The sequence below is a fragment of the Xenopus tropicalis genome, chromosome 4 (genome assembly GCF_000004195.4).
Source record: "Xenopus tropicalis strain Nigerian chromosome 4, UCB_Xtro_10.0, whole genome shotgun sequence".
In the NCBI taxonomy this organism is placed as follows: domain Eukaryota; kingdom Metazoa; phylum Chordata; class Amphibia; order Anura; family Pipidae; genus Xenopus; species Xenopus tropicalis.
Window position 1 is genome coordinate 108,452,864 of NC_030680.2, and position 25,215 is coordinate 108,478,078.

At 38.2% G+C, this 25,215-nt stretch overlaps 1 protein-coding gene across 1 annotated transcript in view; it reads right to left on the reverse strand.

The window, feature by feature from the left end:
• lmx1a (LIM homeobox transcription factor 1 alpha) overlaps positions 1 to 23,046 on the reverse strand; it is a 41,304-nt gene extending 18,258 nt beyond the window's left edge. Inside the window, exons 1-3 of the mRNA XM_002934164.5 lie at positions 22,242 to 23,046; positions 21,693 to 21,777; positions 17,705 to 17,891 (exon numbers count right to left, since the gene is read on the reverse strand). Coding sequence (XP_002934210.1) covers positions 17,705 to 17,891; positions 21,693 to 21,768 — 263 coding nt within the window. The 5' untranslated portion in view covers positions 21,769 to 21,777; positions 22,242 to 23,046. The remainder of the gene's footprint in view (positions 1 to 17,704; positions 17,892 to 21,692; positions 21,778 to 22,241) is intronic.
• Positions 23,047 to 25,215: the final 2,169 nt, after the last annotated feature.

Below are 25,215 nucleotides of genomic sequence, written 5' to 3' on the forward strand. Positions count from 1 at the left end.
ACCAGAAGAGCAAAGAGTCTACAGGTGGCTGCTATTTGAACGAGCACTTTTAAATTAAGTGGACAGATTCAATATCCTGTTCTTGTATATATTCTAACAGTTACTGTCTCAGCCATAAAATTCAGTCCCTGAGTATATTATGCAGGTGATGTCTTAGATTAATTTCAGTATTTGCAGTAAATAGTTCAGGAAATTCAGGAAGTAAACAATTGATATTATATGGTTGTAATGTTCAACTTACCACACAACCTTCCCAGAGTATATTGGAGGATAACTTAATTCTCTGCATTTTTATTGCTTTACGTGTTAACGTGTTATTCAACATAGAATTCATTTGCAATAGTGACCCTTTATCTTCTTCATTTCAAGTTACTATAGCAATTATTTGCAAGATGAATGGTGCTTTATAAATAAATGGTAATTTCCTGAACACTTGAACTAAACAGTTTGAATACTGTCTGTAGTAAAGCTGATAAAGTGTTAGTTTATCAGAATGCATTTGGCTGTTGATAGTTATAATACTGACAAATATAACACGTTTATTAACGTGTTCAATTATCATTTTTTGATATGACATAAAGATGAACTGGACCATTAACCAGCAGAGGAGGTCACAAATATAAAGATTTGCACTTAATTATATATAAATATATAGCTATTGGTCCCCCTTAACAATGCTAGGGCATCCTAAATTTGTATTATTCTCCACCAATGCCATTGACTGCACATATATAATCTAATTTGTAATTGTGTGTGTGTCTGTGCCTATTTAATGACTAATAGCTGAACTGTCAATGACACTGTTGTCATTATTAAGCTTGCACAGCGATTCCCTCCATCCCACTGTGAGCCCAGCAGGAGTTGCATTGTATCACCAGTCATTGGTTTCAATCCCTTTCTATCCTTCTTCTTTCCTCTGACATTTCAGTCTCTGTGTAACCTTTGTGTTTGACTTGTAACTACTGTGTTACCAGTGTAGTGCCATTGTTGGTATCATGAGCATGGATAACATTCTCTGTTGTACACTGCGTGAGCATATTGTAACTAGTTTTTTCTTCCTCCCTTCTAAACAATAATCTCAGTTTCTAGATGTAAGACAGCATCAGTGATAGGATGTGTAGCTTCTCTATGGTCTCCTCCAACCATGAGCAGAAAGTGTTCTTGTCACTCACGGAAACAAGTCAACATGGCGACGACTCCAGCTGAGCAATAATAGAATGACTATGTGATGACTCAGGCACGGCAGGATGTAAATACATTTTGCCCCTAGCTACAATTTGCTGCATTTCTTATCCATTTCTTTGGCCCTCCAGGGGCTTGCGTGTTCTCTATGCTGCATACCTTTAGTATGAATATAGTGCAACTGCTATCGAAGGGATTTAGGATTAAAATGTCTTGGGGTTTGTATCCTGGATTATATATATTAATTGAAATGTGTTAAATTTCTAGCAAGCAAAAAAAGAAAAAAAACAAACATACATAATAAGGTGTACACACCATACAAGGGCAATTGACAAAAAGCCTAAAATTGTCACACATCAGTTATCTTTTTAGTAAATAATCACATTGATATGTTACACAGCAAGATACATGTCTAAAAACATGGCAGTTATCACTTGTGGGTTAATGTAGCACCTACAAGCCATATGCAGTGTGATTCCTCTAGACTATATAGAGTAGAAAATTTACAATGATTATTGGTGACCTGTTAGCAAAACAAAAATAGAGTTATGACAAAATGCCACATGGCGTCGCCTTTTACAGTAGGCTATACGTGTTGCGTTTCCTGCAGTTTCCCACTGAATGTCTCTATAACACATGGGTCAGGCTCAGTGTCATTATTTCTGGTTATTTTGGGGTTGCATCATTGTGTCACAATTAATGGACTGATTTTCTAAATAGGAATGACACCCCAGCACCATAACATGGACTGCTACAAAGCCCTGAGTAAGTTGCTGGTTTCTTCTAGATAAACAATGTTACAATTATTCCTCAAAACTGTCTGATGAACATTATTCCATCCATCGATTTTTCATTCACTTTTTTAACCATCATTCACTTTAGAAGGGGGCCTTTCTGCATTATATGCCACCTGAGGCAGCCAAGCAGGCTGTCCCATGATAAGTGCCCAAAGGAACAAAAATGGAACAGAGGACCTACAATGCCTGTGTTCTGTAGTGCAGGTGAGTAGTAGTGCATTCATGGGGTGCAGGGTGGGGGGAAGCATATAGACACCCCCATTCCTGCCCCATAACTTGTTCAAAATTCGGACACACGTTTTGGAGAACCAATGGGCACAGGATTCAAAAAGCTTTGTCCTTACATCCTGCACCCAGGTCCCAGGGGGTACAGGTCTTCCTTGTGTCCATCCTTATGACACTATGTACTTGGCATGAGGTGTAAAGGCGGAAGGCTTGTTGAACTAGGGAAGCAGTCTTGCATTTGGGGAATTAATATGTGATGCTGATGCCAAGTTCTTGACTTAAAGGGATTCTATGATTTGCTGATTGGGTGGAAATATTTTTACTAAATCAATGTTAGTGGCTAACTAAATGTACTTTAATAAAAATACATTCTTAATTTACCATATCCTTTATGTTTATTACATATGGGTACCATAGTGATTACAATAAGACTTCCTACCCTGGAATGCATAGCACTGTGTAAGTGCATGGAAAAGTGCTTGCGCTCCCCAACCATAGATAATAAACAAGTATAAAATAAACACATACTGGTGCTTAAATGAGAATTCAACACAATGAGAAAACACACAAAACCAGTACATACCAGATTCCTTTTATTAGCTACATTATTTATCTCTCAACTGGCAGAGTGTTTTTTACATTCAGTTTTCCCCATACTTGAAGTTTAGGGTTTCAAACTTTTTACTATGCAATAAACTTTTTTTTCTCAAAAATCATATTTCTAACAGTACTTGCATATACTATCTCTCTGTTGAACAAAAAAGGTATTTGCCTAACTTGATTGAAAGGGAAATATGTGACGTGATTGTGTGCATCACAGTGGGTTTACTGCATTGTACTGATAACATTGACTAGTAATACAAGAGAACAGCAATCACTTCCACAGAACATGAATAAGGTCTGTAACCCTTCTGTATCCTTGTCCTAATGTAGCCTCCAGAGTTTAGCCTCAAAGTGATTGATTGCCTGGTTGGTTAATAACCCGCTTCCAGTGACTGGGATTTACAAAAGAGCACACGTTACTGTGCTTACTGCTACTGTGGTAGGAGTTAATTAGAGGGCCAGAAAAGCAAACTGTATATATGTGGCAATGTAGCCAGCCATGCGTGCATCAAGGCTTATTAACATTTTGGCCGTGTTTTTTTATTACCACTGTCTCTATCAATATTTGGTTTGTAATTAAAAGAGTCATCATAGGGAGATTTTGCTTCCATTTTTATGGTTGTGTTAATTTCCTGTTTTGTAAATAAACCCTTTTCCCCCAATTACATTTTATAGCTTATGTTTATTATAGCAATTATAGCCCCTGGCTGGAAAGTTAAATACAGCTTCAGCTTCCCAGAGAGGTAGGCCACAAGGGTTTCAGTTGTAGACTGCTGTACGTGTTGATTGTCATGACAACAATTTGTGTTTTGTAAACAGATAGTATTTCAAATTAAAATAGACTAACTCATACCTAGGATTGTTCATGCACTGGGCTACCATGCTATTGGACAGCAAGATAATTGATGCAGGATTTAAACTGTGATTAGCTTCACCTATTTTATTCTCCTTTAGAATTTACCTTATTTTCCTGCATCCTAGGGCTCCATTATGCTCTAGTCTAGCACATTACATTTTATGACTACTGCCATTGTTTCACAGGGGACAATACTATATGTGCCAAATGCAAAACCCTTACCCACCAGTAGATGCCACCCATTCCAGACAATGGAAAGTGTGCTACTTTTGATTCACTTAAATGCCTCTGATCACTGCTGAATAAATATAGATAGTCACTTATTGCCATTTTTTGTCCATGTGGGTGGAATATGCTACATATCTAACTTTCTTATTAGGGATGCACCAAATTCAGGATTCGGTTAGGTATTCGGCCACGATTCAGCCTTTTTCAGCAGGATTTGGCCAAATCCACACTACTGGCTGAACCAAATCCAAATCCTAAAAATCACATGAAAACTTTTTGCCATGAGCGCTTCCAAATCCCAATTAGTATATGCTAATTAGGATCCCTTATGGTGGGATTCGGGGGTTCAGCCGAACCCAAAAAACCTGATTCGGTGCATCCCTATTTCTTATTAAGAAAATCCCCCAAAAATTTGCCCAGTTGCCCCCACAGAATTATTAAAAGTACAATTATATATACTTTTTAGTCTGGAAAGGAGGAACTAAAATCACAAAATCATCATTAAAGGAGATCTATTTGTAGGTATCTCCAGGATTCACAGAGTATAACAGTCCTGCTTTGCAAAGGCCTCCATCTGATAGGTATACTAGGAGCAGGTGTGTATAGCTCATCCTGTGATTGGCTGTAAATGCCACTCACTGCCTGAAGGTGGACCTACACTGTGAGTGTCAGCAAACTACACCCTACAAGCAGTGTCGGACTGGGCCCTCAGGGGCCCACCAGAAAACCTTAGACCCTAGGCCCACTCTTCAAACTATTTTTCCTCCTTTCCCCACCCAACATCTATATTCTCCTAGTCTCTTTTATTTACATGCTAGCATCTATACTTCCATCTATTTCTCCTCTTTGTTTCCATTCAGAAATTGGGAATGACCATGAAGCAGGACTAATGATCAGGCAGGAGGGCCCACTGACACCTGGGCCCACCGGGAGTTTTCCTGGTATCCTGGTGGGCCAGTCCGACACTGCCTACAAGTATTATGACAGTGACAAGGATTAATACCCCCCAGCCCCACCTCCCATTTCAGGCTAAAGGCCTTTGCCATGGCTATGAGGATCAACTAATATACTGTAGTAAAAGGCATTTTAAATGTTTTGTGTTGCAAGGGGTTTTTAAAAAAAGCATGCTAATAAACTGTACTGACATTTGTGCAAAATTCCAGTTTAATTTAAATTGATCCTCACTGAAAACAGCACACACATTTTGTTTAAGAAAACAATTAATATAACAGTTTAAAGCAGAGAAATCATTACAACAGCACAGCTGCATGTGTATCAATCTGTCCTCTGGCTATCAGCCCCCTTATGAGATAATTTTACTCTTAATAACAATTGAGATATCAGCACTGTTCAACTTGTCTGGAGATAATCGTGCTTCAACCTACAGTGGCCATAAATAATGAATGTCTGTTTTAATGTAAAGCGTTTCCTCTATGAGCTCAGAGCATGGCTTGGGGAATTACAGATTACGGAACTACTTATATGCTTTGCCTTTCAGACGAGAATTCTGAGTTCCCTGATGTAAAAGGCAATGTTGTTAAGAAGCTCAGGACATTTAAAGTGCTAGTAATATTTACATTACCAATAAGGAATACCTGTTCATAAATGCTCAGTCTGTTCAATAAAAGTGAATACCAAATTGCAATAAGTGACTGAATTTATAGTGGGCTGGAAGACAGAACAAGATCCCCAGAATATGCTGGCACTCGTTTGGTTAAGGCATAACTCAAATGAAGCTGAGGTTATAGACATTAGGGCAGTGCCTCTATGTTGATTTTGTATCTCTGTGTTCTGTGCTGAATTTCTCCCTGGTAAAATATAGAAGCACTTTGCTAAATGTGTTTCTGTGGTGTCAAAACTCACAGTCGGATTCCAAGATGGATTCAGCAAAGATATACTCAAGTATAAGCTAAAAGCATCACAAGTTTCTTATGGTAACAGGGAACTGAGCTAGATGATTTTTGTTGCCAAATGGGAATATTCATGTCTAAAATATTTTAAATATTGACCTCTAGAGTGCAATAGCCCGTCAGAACTAGCAATACTTACACCTGTCCATATAGAGCTAGGCTAGCCAGAAGTTTAACCATACCTAAAACACCTAAACTTTTCAAAAATCCACAAAAACAACTGGGTATTGTGTTAAAGGGGAACATGAGAAAATTACATTTAACATGGGTTCATCTCATGAAAAAAGTAATCCTCTAAATATATCCAATTAGAAATTCTGTACTGTTACACTTTGATATCCTCCTCTTAGCAATCTGTCTTTCTTCATGCAGGAGTTGGAGTCAGATTTTGATTGACAGGTCAAATTCTTTGTTGTGTGCACCCTATATAATGTATTAGATGGACCTGTCTTTCAGATTAACTAGCTCCGGCACAAAGCTGCATGTAGAGTGTTGATTATTTCAGAAACAGCACAGAATCTTTAAATGATTGTATTTAAAACAAATATTATATTCATTTGCTGAAGATTATGTTAAGTTTTACATTTTGAAATAGGTCCCCTTTTAAGAACTGCCCCTACTGTGAGGCTGTAAATAAATTCAGAATATCAAAAGTGTTTTATTAATGTTTAAATAGTGTTCATTTTGGCATGAACCATGATACTTTCACAATATCAAAGCAGACTCAGTATTCCACATGGGAGCCCCCTAAATAACTATCACAGTGGACTAATATATTTCTATGAGATGTTCAGCCATACTCATTTAACCTCTCAGCTGCATGGAGCCCCATGAAAACAGATATGAGCCTCTAACAAGATTGCTTTAGAGCAGTTTGTTCTAAAGAGAAAATCTGATTGGCTGTCTCAGCAAAACTATTGGTGCTTGGTTATGATGGGGACAGACCAGTGGTATTCAACTGATTGTCTGCCCATAGTTTTATACCATTCAGCATCTATGCGTGTAACCAAATTGCACAATATCCAACCAATCAAGTGGATAGTCCAAAAATCTCCATGTGCTTGTCTATCTTTAATATCAAATACAATTGCTAGACTCTATGGTTAAACTGTGTGATTAGTATCCAGCCAGTATGAATGTTGATTATATTTTCATTCCATAATCTCAAACATTTTACCTCCTGGAGCTGTAAAATCTGCTGATCTACAGCACTGAATATTTTCAGAATATTAACTGTGCCCAAATAAAACAGATAGCCTGCCAGGCCTCCAGCACAGTCTATTATTCATTAGCCCTCTGTACCCTTAATCCTAAAACAATCTGCATTTAATCTTTGTGTGTTTGGAGGGCAGAAGATACTAAAGTTTAGTTCAGGGATAGACAACCTTCAGCCTTTCAGATCTTGCTGAAATATAACCCCCTCCCCAAAAGGGATCCTGAGAGTTGCCATCTTCATCTGGATGACCATGAATTGCAAATTGCTGTTAGTTTGAAATAGTTAAATAGTTACAGAAGTAAACTACTTGAAGATCCATTGGAGTGACACAGCACAGGGGTGGAACCAGAACAAGAATCTCCAGAGGGCTAGAAGAATGTTAGTACAATCCATGCTTAAAGGGCAATGACACATATGAGCTGCTTCCTATTGATATGGATTACTTGCTAAAATAAAACTGGACAATGCCATATATGTGCATTTTCTTATTCCAAAGGCATTGTTTTGGGTAATCCAGTCAAGCCAAATATAAATGGGGATCCACTGGATTCTAAATCTGCATATGAGAAATGATCTGTCTGCACTATAGCAATGCCTTCAAAATGTCACCTTATAGTGATCCAAATATCCAGCAAAATGTATACATGTATATTCGTTAATCTATGTTACAGTGATTATGTAATTAAATTCTTTTATTTAATTAAAATAATGATGCCATACACAGACCCAAAAATCCTATATTGAACCATATTCGGCCCACAGGCCTTCAGCTCTTCTACCCTGAACCACTAGATATGATTTTACATAAAAAGGGTTCCATACTATAATGTTACCACCCCATACATTAAAATAGAGGTTAAATAGAGTACATAAAATATCAGTTTACCCTTTAACATAAATATTTCTCTGTACACATGCAGATAAAAGATGCTTCATATTCCTTCTATTTAACATTTAGAAAATCAACCATTAGAATTACAACAGCCCATGCACATATGGCTTTGGAAGAAAATCCATAGATGAAAGCGAGTGAGTGTTGTCATACTATATAGATGATCACTTTCCTTTTTCAGTATAAAGTTCTTATCATAGAAACATGTGCACCTGGTCTATATGTGCCACTATAGATGTACACTGTTGTGTCTTAACATGTCCAAAAATGTGACCCTTCCAATAATCTATAGGAACCGCTCAACCATTAGTTTTCACTGGTCAGATGCTATTAGGACCTTTTGGGTTTTAGTAGACTTCCCTTGCAAATTTTTGAAGCATAACATGGTTACTGCCGATAGAGATGATACTACATATAAAATTTACAATTGTGGCAAAAGAATTTCCTATTCAAATGTGTTATGTAACAAATTCCAAAGTGGAGCTGCAAGTGGCAAATGGTGCAGCTTGAAGAATTTACAGAGTAGAGGTGTGGAACATCACAGCTGTAGCTCAATAGAGCATTTAAATGTGTTCAGAGATTCTGGTGAGTTATGCTATGTTCCTCGGGCTGTACCAGGGTCGGACTGGGCTACCAGGACACCAGGAAAAAACTTGGTAGGACCCAGCAGCCCAGACCCGACCCTTGCTGGCGCTCCCACGGCCGACAGTGTTCATCCCCTGACACCTAAAATTTACGCATGCTTAGGAGAGGATGTCGGGCGGGGGCCCCTGCGGGGGGTTAGGGAGGCTCAGTGGAGGCCCCTATGGGGGGTTAGGGGGTGCAGTGGGGGCCCCTATGGGGTGCGGTGGACGTGGCTGGCAGGGCCCCTTGGGTGGCAGTCCTGGTGGGTTCTGCACCCCCCAGTCCGACCCTGGGCTGTACTACTCAAGGTAAATAGCCTGTCTTTGTGCTGTTCAACCAACCAAGAGTTAATACAGAATGACTAAATTCTGGAACTCTGTCCAGGTATATAAATGGTTTCTACACAGCTGGATGGATGAACTTAGGAAACATCTGGCCAATCCCTAGAGCGCTTCTTGCTTGATGTCCAAAAGCTTTGTCTCCCTCACTGGATGACCTGATTGGGCTGGGCTGGTTTAACCAGTTTATTACCAGAAGAGGTACCTCTGATTAGGCTACTACTGACTGTTGCAGCAAATGTAGGTTCATTTTATTTAACAATGAAAAATTTATATACAAAAATATTAACATTTTTCTTCTTTATTTTTTTGGTTTAGATAACAGACCAATGTATTTCCTAGCTACTGTGAAGTTAATGATGACTCATTTACATGCATCTGTCTACTATTCACTGGGTCTGCTATGGTAAATATGGCCTCTTCCATGTACATATAGTAGAGGCCTAGAACTCTCCTGGTCAGAACCTAAAGCTTAATAGCAGCATTTTTATAATTCATTTTATATTATATAAATAAAAATTATTTTTAAACTATATAGAAATATTTACTGTTCATAAAATATCTACAGTGTGAGTTATGTTGAGAGAATAAAAGTCAGGTCAGATCAGTTCCCTTTAGATTTCCTTATCATGAGGTGACAAATTCACCTATGGTTAGAAGTTTTAAAACTGATATTTCATTTTTTGTAGAACTTTTTTTACTTAATAACAATACCATGCTCTGTCTCACATACAGTAGTAAAGAGAGATGGATTATTTGTCCATTAATACATCCCTCCATTTGCACACAACAGGCTATGATTAAGTGTCTTGGGATGAAACACACAGGCTATCTGGCATGCTGCTGACTTGATGATAGCCGTAAAAGTGTTTTGTCAATAAAACGGACTTTGTCAATAAAACGGACTCACAAATTCTATTGCCAGTACCTGCATCTGGTGGCTTGTCCCTGGAGCACGCTGCCTGCTTTCCTTGGTGTCAGTCAAAACAATATTAGCCAGTCATGTTAAAAACAAAGAGTGCAATGTTGCAAGCCATATAGAAATGATCAGAATGCTTTATTGAAAATACTGGGTAGGTACTAAACTGCTCACTTTGGGAGGCTTGTGAGAAAATTTAATTTTGCGCTGTTTAGCCAATATGTTACTGAATCTTTGATTGCACCAGAGGTTCATATAATGTACACAAAAGTATATACAAATACCTATATACATATAGATTATTGGTTTTAGCGTAAGAGATCATTTTTTTTAAGTCATTTCCTACATTCCACATATATTTTGCATTCAATATGACCAGATGACATTTATTTTATGTTTTATGACATCATTTTGGCATGTCCTACAGAACTGAAAGGCTTTTTCTCTCAAACTTTTCTGGTTGAAGGGAGAGCACAGGTGGGGAAGATGTTCTGCTTCTCTCAGGTTAAGCTTCTAACAAGTTCTGTTTGTCTGATCATCCCTGCCCCCAGGTTATGCTACATCTTGAAATGCTTTCTAGACTGACACAGGACCTCTGGTGTTTCTTCCACATAAAAAGTTCTATTGTGAGTAAAGACATCTGGTCCAGCTAGCAAAATGCAGGCCAAGATTAGAACACGAATGTGACCTCACAAAATGTCAATGAATATATTTGCACCCTAAATAAATGTAGCAACAGTGCCATCAGTGTTGCATTCCCTGAAACAGGAGAGCTATTTTGTTTGAATCTCCCAAGAATAACACTGCATAAAATATCATGCAATGGTGTAAAGCATGAAACTGTATATGAACAGAGTGGTGTATGACATGCAAGAAAACCAGTGTCAGGCCTTGGCACTACTAATGACAGCCCAGCCAGTATACATGCATTTTTGTTGACAATGATTGAATAAAATCTGCACTTATTTACTTACCCTGTGCCCCAATTGTGTTAGGACAGCAGCTAAACACCTTTCCCCATATGTAATATAAGGCACCTGGGCAAACTTAGTGCCTTTTATTACATAACCCCCATTAAACTGAATTAGTAGCAAAGCACACAATTATCCATGCTTTCTAGCAAAATACCATTTTATTTATCTTGGTTTGGTGAATACTGCCACTGAACATAGTCACAAAGAGAGACCTCCAATACAGGCTTATCTGTACATGCATTTGTTTTATATTGCATACCAGAAATTTGCACAACTACTCATGTTTCCCAAGGGGACAAAATCACTTTAGGTATAATGTCAGCTTTGCTGATGGCGGCTAATGCAATAACAGGCACAAGATTTGCTCCAGGTCAAGTAACTTACAGCAATCCAACAGATGATTGCTATGGGCTGCTATACCTGGACCTCACTTTGGACCTATAATTACATTTTTTCAGCTGTGCCACGCTTTATGGATAGGTGTGTTCATAAGAAAAAAGACAAGGTCAAAGTAAAAGGAATTATTTAGTAAAATTTGCTAACATATCAATAACATAGTAACATAGCGATAACATTGATTAGGGCTTCCTGGGATCCATTTATGAATGTTCAAAGAATAGCACAGAAGGCACCTAATATCCAAAACTGCACATTGCATGGATGCATTCCTAAAGCCTTTCTGCCCAAGGGCCGATTCTGAGAATAGAGGCTCAATCCTTACTCTAATGAGGAAATTTAGACCAAGATCACTGCATTTGTGTAACTTTTGGATGGCTTGGAGAATCATCACAGCTTTGTAATGTCTTACAGCAAACTGAGGGAAGCTACAAGTACATGGATGAATTTATGTGGATAGGGACAGGCAAACACTTCCACACGCCTGCAGCTAATTGCGAAGAGGCAGAATGATCACATCACCCCAAGAAAGGATAGGTGACAGATATCACACAAGGGTGCCATAAGTTAGGAACTTAACCATGAACAGTTCCAGTCTAATGGTGCAGAAATCAGAGAGCATATGCAGGGACACACATCATTTTCTGCCCAGAAGTCAGTGTCACTACTTCTTAACTTTAATTAACTCTACGTTACAGTTAGTATTATTTCACTCTGTTGGCATGTGTTTAGTTTAGCCTATCATCTTTAAGTGCCCACAGAAAGAGTTTGGTTTGTATATTTATCGACCCCATATATGTACATTTTTATGGTAAAACTAATTAACCTTTTGATGATTCTTTTGTACTGCGCTCTTCCGTGCAGTACAAAACTCCTTTTTTTCTTAGGAGACTTGTGTTTTACAGTATAACACAATATGCAGAGGGCAATGCAGCTGTGCCTTTTAGGTTCTGGTGCTCCAATGCCTGGGTGTACCTGCCCCTTTAAATGCAGCAATACCGAATGGTAGCAGTGCTGTATTAAAAGCAATGTATTAAAAAGCACCCATTTTTTTGCACGCTTTAGGTTGGCCCTGGATTACTAAAAGAAACCAAAGGTTTTTGGCATCCCTGCATTCATAAAGAACAGGTGGTAGCACATGAATGTCCTCTTGGGATGTGGGTGTCCCCTGCCCCTTTTAATCTGGTGTAAAGTGCAAAGCACAGCCTGCACAGACTATTGGCCCAGATGCAAGTGCTCTTAAATGGTTCCTATGGGGTGCAAGTTTGAACCCCTTTATTGCTCTTTCACTGCTCTTGCATCGGGGGCACTAATAAGTGAGTCCGGTAGATATGGTACCAGTAAACATGTCTTTTACTGAAATTTGCAGATCGATGGTATGGACCTGTAGAAAAGGATTGTAGGACTCCTGCAGACTAGTCACTGAAAGCATTAAATATTTTTTTAACCCTAAAAGTAAAAAAGTGCTAATAATATGCTCCAGGAGCCATCTGGTCCCAGCCTTGTTATTGTGGTATGCAATATGGTAGCTGCAAAAACCTAGTGGTATAAGGCTCCATATGAAAATTAGACTTTATCTCTTGCCCTTTTCCCCATTAGGCACGTGACAAAACTAAGTGTGTGTCATTAGAAATCACCAGAATTGGGTTTTATTATTCTCCACAAGGCGGCACATATTAGAAAGAGTCCCTAGCAGCTATAACAGTATTTTTTTTATAGTCACTGATATAAGAAGAGCTGTGCCAGGATACCGGCTTATTTGCGAAAGCTAAGGTTCTTAGGAATTAAGAGCCTAGGAATACATCACAGGTAAATGTCCTTATACCCCAGATGAAATATCCTATTACATGCCATTATTTTCTCCTACCTGTCCATAGCTTCTATGATCTGCCTTTTAAGTACACTAGTTTTACAGACTGAAATTTCATACAGAAAGAAACTATAAATATTCTATTATTATAATAGCTAAGCAAAAGCAATTAAAGCACAAAACGCACCTGGGTTAAATGCTTCAATTAATATATTATGATCAGCTCAATAAATTTATAAAGGAGCTATTAGTGGTCAGAAATCCCTCATGTTCATCCAGGACCCCTTTGCTATTCATCCTCATCATCATTAAAGCTTTACCTCCATATGAAACATTAGTTCATCTTTAAAGATTAATGATCAGGAAAATGACTTACTCATCTCCAGGTTCAGATAGCAAAGTATCTCCGGATAGGAGCTTTTAAACAGCATAGGTAAAATGTCACCTGCAAATGACACCCTACTCAGTATTGAGATGTAAACCCAGCACAAAAAAGGGATACAAAAGGATCTGAAAATTTGGAGGGCTGTGGAGATTAGTGGGCAGATCAAAGTGACAAAGGCAAGCTGAAGAACTGTGTTAGATAACAAGGATTAACCAGTATCTAGCATCTGCTACAGCTGCAGAGAAATAGCATCCAATTGTTCTGTTATTCACCCACGTGCAGAAAGGAAAATAAGTAAACAAAGGAATTTGGAAGGAGAGCAGAAAAAAATGATTCAAATACAAGAAATGTTAAAAGTACATTATTTACGCAATGGATAGCAAATGCTTGAGGTGGAACTACTGGCCAAGAAGCAGTGCCATAAGGAGAGGCCTAAATACACTGCTATCAATTTGGAAACTTGACGATTCCTTACCATGCAGACTCCTATGCCACCATACTCCACCTTATTGTGGCTCATCATTCCATTTCACTGTTAGCCACAATAATGGTGAAACTGGTCTGCATTTGGGAATACGATCATCATACTGCCCTGGCCGAGCACTAAAACCAAGTGGGCGAGGCTTAGTCTCTAGAGTATTCCATGAAAATGAATATTTTAGGATAAACCTCTGCATCTGGGATTTTGTTTTGGCCCCTATGCACAATACTGAACATTTACTCCCATAAGGTCACCCAGGTGCAAGGGCTTTATATAGCACTGGCAGTCACTGCATCTCCAATGCAACTGCTAAGTTTCCGATACATTTCAACACAAGCAATGAAACTAATCATATGTGCTGGGAATTATTCAGGACTGTAGAACTGAATCCAAACTTTATAAATGAGGAACCAACTTTTAGGTGAATTTATCCTATCAAGACCTATGACTGAAATGGTATCAGAATGTCAGAATACCACAGGCAGGTCTACCACAGGCATCTCTTGGTAACCCCTCAAGTTACCTGGACAACAGACAATCTAATGTTATGATCTTACTAAACACAGTTTCAGTGATAGTGTTGAGTAGATGTATCTAGTAAGACATATGTTCCTGCAGAAATTTCCTATTGTGTTGTACAATACCCACAAAAGAGGATGCCATGAGCAGGTTTCTTTCCAGTTGACCAAGAATCAGTAAAGAATATAAAAAGAATCTGCATATCAGTTTTTATAAGAAACAACCCAAATTACACTTTAAAATATTTTTTAAAATGTAAAAACATGAATATTGCAAAAAGCTGCCTCATATATAAAGTTAACATATTTTTGCTATAGTTTACCATTGACAATGTTTAGCAAAAGTTGCCGTGCATCTTTTTTGATAGTTATGACTGGCAGTACTATATATTATATGATATACATTTTAGTAACAAACTGCCTTCAAAGAAAGTGTAGGATAACATTTTATTTCTCAAGTGCCAAAGGAAATATCTACAGATGTTGATTAGAAGAAATGTCTTGCATATCACCCATTTTCTATATTGGAAGTTGCCTCCTCTGTGATTTACTGCACCCCATCCTTGGCTATGTGTCACCCAAAGTTCAGGTTTTTGCTTTCCCCTAGCACATGAATGATATTAATCTGGTATGTGAGGAGGGGCAGGAGGTCCAGTGAGCAACAGTGATGGCCTCAGTAAACGGGATTTGTTACGCTGCCCCACAGAGGGTAGTCTCCACTAAGTCACATAAGTCACCAGAATTTGGAAAGAAAGATTGAGGGGGAAGAGAAATTATTGTGAGAGTCGCAGTAGGGAGTAAGGGGTCATGAAGTGATAACATGCAGCCTGGGGCAAAAATAACATGAAGGCTGAACATAGAGCAAACAAATGAAAACAATGAGATACCTTCTCTCAATAGAACAGATAATCCTGTCTAAAATTTAAGGGAAGAACTACTCCTCTTCCTACTTAACATAAATATGTAGTTATGTAAAGACCTACCTAAAATGGCTATTTAATGCTTCTCTTGATTTACACAACACTTTGGCACTTATTTGACATAGGACCTTTAAGTGAAAAGTACAGAGCACAGAGGTCTATTTAGGGCACAGAGAGGAAATAACTCTAAAAATATTTGTTTATATTGCCTTTGAAGTACAATGTAATGACATAGGATACTCTGTGGATGTGCCTTTAAACAGATAAAGAGGAACTGCCATATTGCCATACAGTTGACCCAAAAACTTTCCCTTGACTTCAGTATAACACTTTAGTTTATTACCTCAAAATTGTTCTGATTCTTTGATTGCTATGGAGATCATCTCAACAGAGGCAAGTATTTCACTAAGGGTACTGGTTAACTTGGAGACTTAAATCATTTTCTCTCCCTAGCATTTAGTAACTCTGTGGGTGGGGATAAAACACTCCACCTCTTCCATAACTTGAAGCAGTTTAGTGCCCAGAAGGTTTATTATGTTCACACTTTCTAACCTCATAATGCATTCATTCTTAATGAGGCAACCAATGAAAGCTGAAACATGGAATCCTAATTTAGTATATTTTGCAGCTAAACACACAGGAGGAAGATGGTTTGTCACAAAGTAACCTCAGACGAAAGTAGTTACTACTGATTTAATTCTGGTATCAGTGTGGCTGGGAGGTGATGGTCACTAGATATCACATTATACTAAACAATGGAAGTGTGAGATGGCATTTTATGAAACAGCACCAAAGCAAACAAGACTGCAGGTAATGAAAGAATATCACATGGGATCCCTGACAGACTCATGTCACTGGCACAGCCCCTTTATGTGTGAATTAGCTTTTCTATCTTGTATATTTAACACTTTTATAACCTTTTAGGCCAAAAGAGCAGAGTAAAAGTGACCGGTATTTGAAGACAAAAGCTAAGACTATAGGGGCTGCCACCCAGCAGGGGCATCTTATTGTGTCCCTCCGGGACATTCCAGGAATAACTTCAGTTATCCCTCCCAGTGTATAAAACAGCAGGTTCAAAGAGTTGGCTAATTAACCCCTTGAGCAAAATGATCCCAACCTGAGACAAAAATAGAATAGGACAGACATGGGAAAAATAGAACTACATTGTGCAATCATACGCTCTTTAGATGCTCATACATACATCATTTTGTTTACTTTATTCTGACAGTGCATCTATATAAATACATTAGTAATCTTATTCACCAGAATAGTCAACATGATATTTCTTTCGCAATTAGTACTTAAAACCATCTATATGTATGGACACTTTTATAGCCCTGAATCCCATGGATTACATGAAAGATGCAATGATGGACCCAAGCAGCCGCAATCCCAAACAAAGAAACCCTCAGTATAGCACATACATTAAAAAACATAGCATAGCATAGAGGAAGAGGAAACCGTGGATTGGATTAATGTCATCTCCTTTTGACCATTGCCAAGATCTTCTTTGTTCCAAGCACAACCCACAGCAAACTCTAGGTTTTAACTAATGGCACACAGGTTGTGTAAATTGGTTTTAGCAACATATAAAGGTAGCAAGGTACCTCGAGGCAAGCTACTAGCCTACAAGAGCTAAAGACTGCACCCACAGAGGCATTAAAACATTCTTTGTAATGCACACAGATGGCTATTAAATACATTCTACTTGCACTTGCTTTATGCGATAAATGACATAGCAGGGTATATTACATCACTTTGCGTCTAGTTTAGGAATGATATTAATACTGCACTAGCAGCACAGTCAAAATGCATTTAATACACAAAAGGGGTCATTTACAAGCATAACTGCTAAACAACACAACTGGAGTTGCCATTATCAACAAATCATGGCCAAGATGCCAAATAATGCATGGAGCCACACAACATATATTTTTATTTCAAAATTCTAAAATTACTGTTTTACCAACTAAATTGACCCAGAAATCTTTAAAATGTTTCTTTATAATTCTTTCAATGATCAAGAAGAACATAATCTAATAGATCAAATGGTAAAAGGGTTCCTTCTCCAGAAACTGTTGTGAATGAAAAAGTAATTCCAAGCAGCTTTTCAATATACATTCATTAAAAAAATGTCATTTTTTGTAAATGCTATTTAACAAATGCAAAGAAAGCAGAGGAAACAGATTAAATCGTTCTTTCTTTGAATGAGGAGAATTAGCACATTGTAAAATCTGTGACCAATCCCAGCATTTTGCCAAAATGTCAGTAACATACTTAATCGAATATCAACAAAAATCTTATAAGTCACACGTCTAATTGGTTGAATGGCAATAAAAAAAACAAAATATGTGAAATTTTGAAATGGGTATTGTGGATTTTTTTTTTTTTTAAACTGTATATAAGTAATGGGATGACACTATCACTTACTTCTCATAGTCGTTCCTACAGTAAAGCTTTTTGTCTCGGTAGAAACAGCTGCTTTCCAGGGGTTCTTTGCAGGTGCAGCATTGGGCACACTGTTCATGCCATAGACTGTCACTTATTCGGAGAAGAAATCGGTCACAAATGACCCTCTCGCATCCCTCACATACCCACTTCTGCTCCATGCCTCGACCTGCAACACCAAACAAAAGTGCAATTTACTAAAGCTCAATGCGTAATAACCTGTGGTGCATATGTTCTCTGGTTGCTTGGCAAGTTACTAAATATACATATATACTGTATATATATATATATATATATTTATATATATTACGCAATCTGAACTAAAAGGGGCTTAAATTAATTGTAGCCATGGGTGTAACAAGAGAATCACATCAGTGGCTATTATACTTTTCTTCAAACCTATACCAAGTGCCAATGCAAAAGGTTAAAGAGAGAAGAGAGAGCAGAGATAAGTTCTACAAACAACAGCAGATTATTTGGACTATAAGATCCAGTTGAATTAGTTGAGTTCTTAGAGAGTGCTGCCAATAAAGTGTGTGGAAGGGTATATGCTTTTACTTGCTAGGATATAATACACACTTGCCATGACTAACCTGTCTATTAAACCTTTATAATAGGTTCTAAGTTATGTCATCAACTCCCATTGCGTCACATAACTCATTGAGCCTGGTGTATAGAAGGTTCTGATGTGTATACAAAGACTTGACTCTTGCTTATATATGGCCATGGAAATCCTTAGTGACTTCTAATATTCTTATATTTTACAAGGGGTACATCATTTCTCATTTAAAGTGTTTTTAGTAACTGTACATTTCTATAGTTTTCCTTTACCTGTTGTGATTTAAATAAAAAAAAAATACATTTATTATTATAAATAATGAAATCTTATCAGGTCAATTGCTGAAAAAGAAACATATCTTCAATATATTTTAATTACAAAATCTGTACTTTTAAAAAAAAAAAAACAATGTTCTGCCCTTCAGTTACTCCTCCTCTTCACTCATGGACTTTAGCCTTAACAAATCTTAAACAGCCAGTGGCTGCTCTGCTTCAAAACGATTCCCCCTCCTCCGAGTCCTGAAGGGCAGAGAAGCAGCTTTGGGGTTAATTTATGTGTTTGGTTCTCACTAAGGCTAACCTGGCTGCTTCCCTGCCCTTCAGAACTCGGAGAGATCAGTTTGAATCACTGCAGCCACCAGCCCCGCTGTTTAAGATTTGTGCAGGCTGAAGTCCGTGTGAGAGGAGAGAAGGGAGAACTGAAGTGCAGAAGATCTGGGTTTTTAACATAAACAGAAATCTGTACAGATTTTGTAATTAAAGTATATTGAAGATATATTTCCTTTTTAGCAGTGGACCTGATAATGAGATTGTATCCCCTAAGTGCTTTACAAGTCTTTACTTATATAGCTTTGTGTCAGCAGGAGTGCACTGTATTGTACTATGTGGCTCATACCAGTGCATGAAGAAAATAAACATATTGACTACAATATAAAAAAGTTTTCAAACTTATAACAATTACAGTATAATGTGGGATTTATTATGAAACCTTTTTCAAAAACAGACTTGCATACACCACATTGTTGGTTCATAAAGTGGGTTCTAAACAAAATGAGTCTGAAAAATTCAGATTTAGGGGTATCCATATCTAGTAATACAAATATTTATATTGTCAGATACATCCTGCTGCCTTTGATCCAGTCACAGAGAGTAGAGACTTTCAGTACAAGTGCCCTACTCATTATTATACCTGGGAACCACACCATATAATTAGGAGATAACAGTCAATGCATTCACAGGACACAGAACGTTCATATGAAGAGAACATAGCCAATATATTTATACATAAGCACAAAAACATTTAAATAGAGATAGATAGATTGATAGAGATATAGATGATAGATAGATAGATAGATAGATAGATAGATAGATAGACCTCAATTTACATAGCCTGATTTTAAGTTTTCCTCATTTTACACATTTTTTGTGGTCCCACCACTATATAATGCATATTATTATTCCATGATTTTAGATAGATAGATAAAGAGATAGATAGATAGATAGATGCATAGATAGATAGATTGATTGATAGATAGATGATAGAGAATAGATAGATAGATAGATAGATAGATAGATGATAGACAGATAGATAGATATTGCTCAGTCTTATGCAATTCTGTATCTATAAATAGTTGTTAGGTGATTTAGAAGATATATCCCTTTCTCAGTAAAATAGCAGTTTACTAATTCAGACACTTTGTTCCTCTACATTCTGCCGAATGTGCTCTGAGCTGCCAGATAATCTCATAAAGAAATCTAATACAGAAATTAGCCAGTGGGCATCATGAAGAAGAAGGGTTAATCTGCTCCGTGCCATCCCTTTTATTAAATCTGCTCTATGCAGCCCGGGGTGAGAATGCTGCTCCGCACCGGACGGACTCTCTGTAATTACTCTTTGTGCGGGAGGCTCCAATAAAACACCCTCTTAAGGGGAAAAAAAGAGGGGAAAGGAAGAAGCGATATCAAGAAGAAAAACTTACACAACCAAAAAATTCATAATAGTGGGGGATTTGGGTAATTAGATTTTTTTGGGGGAAGAATGAAATTAGGAAAGTAATAGTCTCTTTATTCTATCTTTGTGTCAGTCTCCAGCATCTATCCACGTCTATTACTCTATATAATATTTAGAATATTCTCAGCATTCTTCTCTCTATCATTATATATTATCTCTCTCTAATATTGAAAATATTCTCACTGTTGTACTCTCTGTATGTCAGTCTCTACTATTTATGTGTCTATTACTCTCTTTCTCTAGTATTCTGAATATTATCAGTATTCTGATATGCCACTTATCTGTGCTTTACATTGTTTTTTTATGCAGCTCTTTCTATCAAATCTATTGCAACTATAGTTTACCAGAAATATATCCATATCTGCCCATACATCCATCTATTCAATCTACTGTAAATATGGCAATGTCTGTTTTTCCATCTTTTTTTTTAATTTTCTCTACCTATTGTTTGTTCGTTCGTTCTATCTATCGTGACATCAAAAACTAGAAATATTTACTGACAGCTTAAAACAGAATGCAGCTTTGATACAGAGCTGTACCCTAAAACTATCCAACATATATGGGTTATTTTCTTACATATATATATATATATATATATATATATATATATATATATATCTATCAGTATGTATGTATGCAACTCCAGTAGTATAAAAACAGTGCAGGGTCAGAATTTTACTGTAAATCTGTGAAATCTGCACTCCCATAAATGCAGGTGCACAACATTATTTACATCCTAAGCATCTAGCGTTCTGGTTCCCCGGATGTAAACATTTATCCAATATAACATAATAAATGCAGGGGAAATTAAACTTTTAAGAATTTAAGGCTTTATGTGTCTAGATCCACAAATTATTATTTTTTTCAATTACTTGAAAATCTTCGATATGGGCTAAATTTGAGTTATTTCAAAATACAACAGTGAATATCTGTATCAGCGCTATTTGTAAGATTACCTTAGAGAATAAACAAAAAATATCTAAAGAAGCAATTTTTTTCCCCCAAAATAGATGTGTGAGTCCCAAAAACAATAGAGTAGACTTGATCTACAAGAATCTAGAATTCAGCTACAATCGGGAAATGCCTTCTGATTGCCCCCACGAAAGAGCCTGATATCTGGGTTTGTACTGAATTAGCTAAAATTCACAGATATACACAGGAAATTATTGCCAGATCTGAATTCTGCTCAAAAGTAGCGCAATTTATTGTTAGAATTCAGAAACACTGAGTGGTGATCTACAGAATTTAGATATAAAATACACTTAGTGGTCTGACATGAACTCATATATATGAGAGACTGTAAGGTGTTATCTAGAATTCACTTAAAGCTGGATGGATAGATAGACATAATAATATGTACCGTAAACTTGGATCTGGATTAGAACATTCTATAAGACTTACCGAACAGGGAGGAAAGTGCTGCTGAAGTTTCAATGACGTTCTGTATATTTTCTTCCATTTTCAGTCCATCCAACATTCTGACAATCTTTATCCCATAAAATAAAAATGTAGAAAATACAACAGGTGCAGGGTATTTATATGAGCACAGATAGCAATTTCTTTCATTTATCAAAAAGAGAGGCTTATTCACACATACTTGCATGTGAGCCTCTCTAAAAACATTTGATTGTTTAGTATAAGATTATTACTGCTACAAATTCTAATATAATAAGTAAGTTTCAAGAAAAATTGCAGCTCTTTCCTCATGAAATGATGAGCCCACGGACAGGGAACCCCTAGCTGCCCCTTGTAACCCAAACAGGTGAATAGGAAGAATATGGCAGTATTCTCTTTTAGTCCTATCAGTGTCACCAAATCATTATTTTCTTGAAACCTACTGTATTTATTATCTATAAAACCCCAAATGCGATGCACAGTAAATGGATGATAGTATCTAACACAAACTTATGTAGGCAAATAACACATAACATATGAGCAATAAGTTCTTACCTAGCTATGCAGGGAAGCACCTAGCAGCTCCGCAACAGGGACAGAAAACTGGCCAGGGCCGGTGTGGGGGTCTCAGTAGAATGGGGGTGCAGCTTCACAGACACTAACCCAGTGCTATTATCCGATCAGCTACTCAGTAGAAGATGCCTACACACTGACTCTGAGCTCCTATGGGATCTGATCAGCTGCTCAGTAGGTCTCTTTACTCTGTGACACTCTGCTCCTATAGGACTCCAATCACCTCTTCAGGATGTACCCACACAATCTTCCCCAGTAGGTCTCCACACACTGACACAGTGCTTCTATGGAAATCCGATCCACTCCTCAGTAAGTGCCGGTACCCACTGGCTTACTGAGTGTGTGGGAGTTGTATCAGGTCCCCAGTAGGAAATGACAGCCACAGAAACAGCTGTACCACAGGATCTCAGGAGCAGGTAGCGAGAAGCACACTGACTGACACAGCTGTGCTGGGATGGTCCTGTTAAGATGGACTGGCTGCTATGGATACACCATAAGCAAGGACTGCTGTAAGGATCCTCCCTTTGCAAGTGCCAGGGACTCTCTTAGTCTTGTCAGACTGTCAGGAAGCTAGTGAGTGCAGGTTAGCATGGAGCTGTCACTAGGCTTGTCCAGTGACCCACCCTCTTGACACCTGTCACTGCTGGCAGCCCACCCCTTACTCTTATGCAGATTTCTGAAGGCAGAGAGTCTGGCGGAGAGGATATTGGCCCCTCCTGTGCTTTTATCAGTCTGTGTGGGGAGACTGTTGCTGAATACCTGAAAACTATCTGATTTGCATAGAGTCCGAACAGGGAGATGCACTTCTCCCAGTATAGAACAATCCTCTCTCTTTATTGTATTACTTGCATCCTTTCTTCCATCTTGGCATGTTCACTTCGACCCTCCCCAAACCTTCTCTGTGCCCCCCTTCTGCACCCACCCCTCGCCCAATATGCCCCTTCTCTTCTTTCCTTTCCCCAATAGCTCCCCCTTCTCCCTCTATCAGTCATTAGTGTGCTGCCTCCCTACCCCTCTCCACTCTGCCGCTGCTTCCTACTCCTATAACACTGTACATACTGTAAACTTTTCTATGCGATCTTTCCACTCTAGCTTTACAGAACTACTTGTGTCTGTTGAATCATAATATATCAGTTTTATTTACACCTGAATAACCTGAGGCATGAGACTGCTGGAAACAGATGGACAGAAAGAACCTGATGCAAAATAAAAACCGAGCAGAGGAGACAGTGAGAGATAGACAGCTGCAGCTGCTGGGGGACTCAGTGAGAGAGAGCTGCTGGTCGATCAGTGACAGAGAGCAGGTCGTAGGCTCAGTGTAAGGACTACTGGTCATTCAGTGAGAGAGAGCTGCTGTTTGCTCATTGAGAGAGAGGGAACTGCTGGAAGCTCAGTAAAGAGCTAGTTGAGGGCTCAATGAAACGAAGTACCCTTGGTGTGCACATTTTTAATCACCACAAAGACCTTAAAGATTAATACTGTCTCCTTATAATTTAGGAAGATGCTTGACTTACAAATGCAGGTTGGTCTGTAATGTAGTGTAGCCTTTGGTAGAGCCTTTTACCCAATTTCAGTGTTCTGTAATGCAGTGTAGCCTTTGGTAGAATCTTTTGCCCAATCTCAGTGTTCTGTAATGCAGTGTAGCCTTGGGTGGAGCTTTCTGCCCAATCTCAGTGTGACCATTTAGGGCTGCCATCAGGAATCATGGGACAGGGGCTTCATACTACTAAGTTAGCAGGGCCCTCCCCCCAAAGTGAAATCCATTGGTCACCTGAGACCCTGGGTAGAGGGCCGTGTCAACAAAAATAGTGGAGACCCAATGCATGGCCACAACCCTTATTTACCTCAGACACCCCCATAATACTAACCCCCCCCCAAACTTAACCCACTACTCCAAAAACGTCACCCCCTCCATGGCCTTTGGGTTAAACTTTTAGTTCTCTTAGGGGACCCTTTGTCATGATCCCCCTGACTGCAGTACCCCTCGGATGATGGCCCTGTGGCCACTGTGCCCGATGATATACAGCCAAAACGCAGTTGATTTTAAGTGATTTTTTTTCACTGGCTATCTAAGGAGGTGACACACGAGCAACACTCATTCCCTTTTAGGTCAGTGATCTGGTGCCCAAACACCAGACATATGCAGGAATTTCGGGACAGAGGCGCAATTGCGCTCCAGCTTACCAAACCCGTCTATTTGACAATTAGCTGAGACCCCAAACTGCCTATTTCTTGCCCACATTTCTTGCCGCACAGAGCCTACCAAAATGTTTTAAATGTTCGATACTCATAGGAATACAGTGATTCTAGTAAGGATGCACTATATTCACTATTTTCTAATTCGACCAAACCTCGAATTCTATTTTTGGTCTGTGAGACAATCCTGAGAATGCAAAGATGTCCAAATAAGGCTAAGTAATACCAGCATTTCCAATTTTTTCCTTAGCCAATAATCCAGTGAGTATAAAACTGGACACAGACAGGGTACTTACTACACAAACACTAATTTACAAAGTATAATACTGGTTTGCTGGTTTAAGTAAATGCTGGAACGAATAATTGTATCCATACACCAGTATGTATGTATCAAGTTTATTTTAGGTTTGACCCCATACATTGGATTTATATATTTTTTAACTTGTAAAAAATAAAAGTTATATTTTAACCCTTACTATTCACTCTGAATCGATTCGGCAGTCTGCAGTTTGGTGTTGCAGCAGTTAACACAGTGCTTTTGGTTAGGAATAAAACCTGTAATTCAGTTTCAGAATTCCTAACTGTTTTTCTTCACACAATATTTTTTTTTTAAATTCTTTACTTAATTGTCCAGGAGCATTACCCTTAGAACACTGCCAAAATGAGAAGGCAGCAGCCAGTGCTGCAGGGGTGTGGGGGGTCCAGGCAGGCAAGTGGCTCTGGACCAAATAAAAGAGAAAAACCTAAAAAGATACTAAAT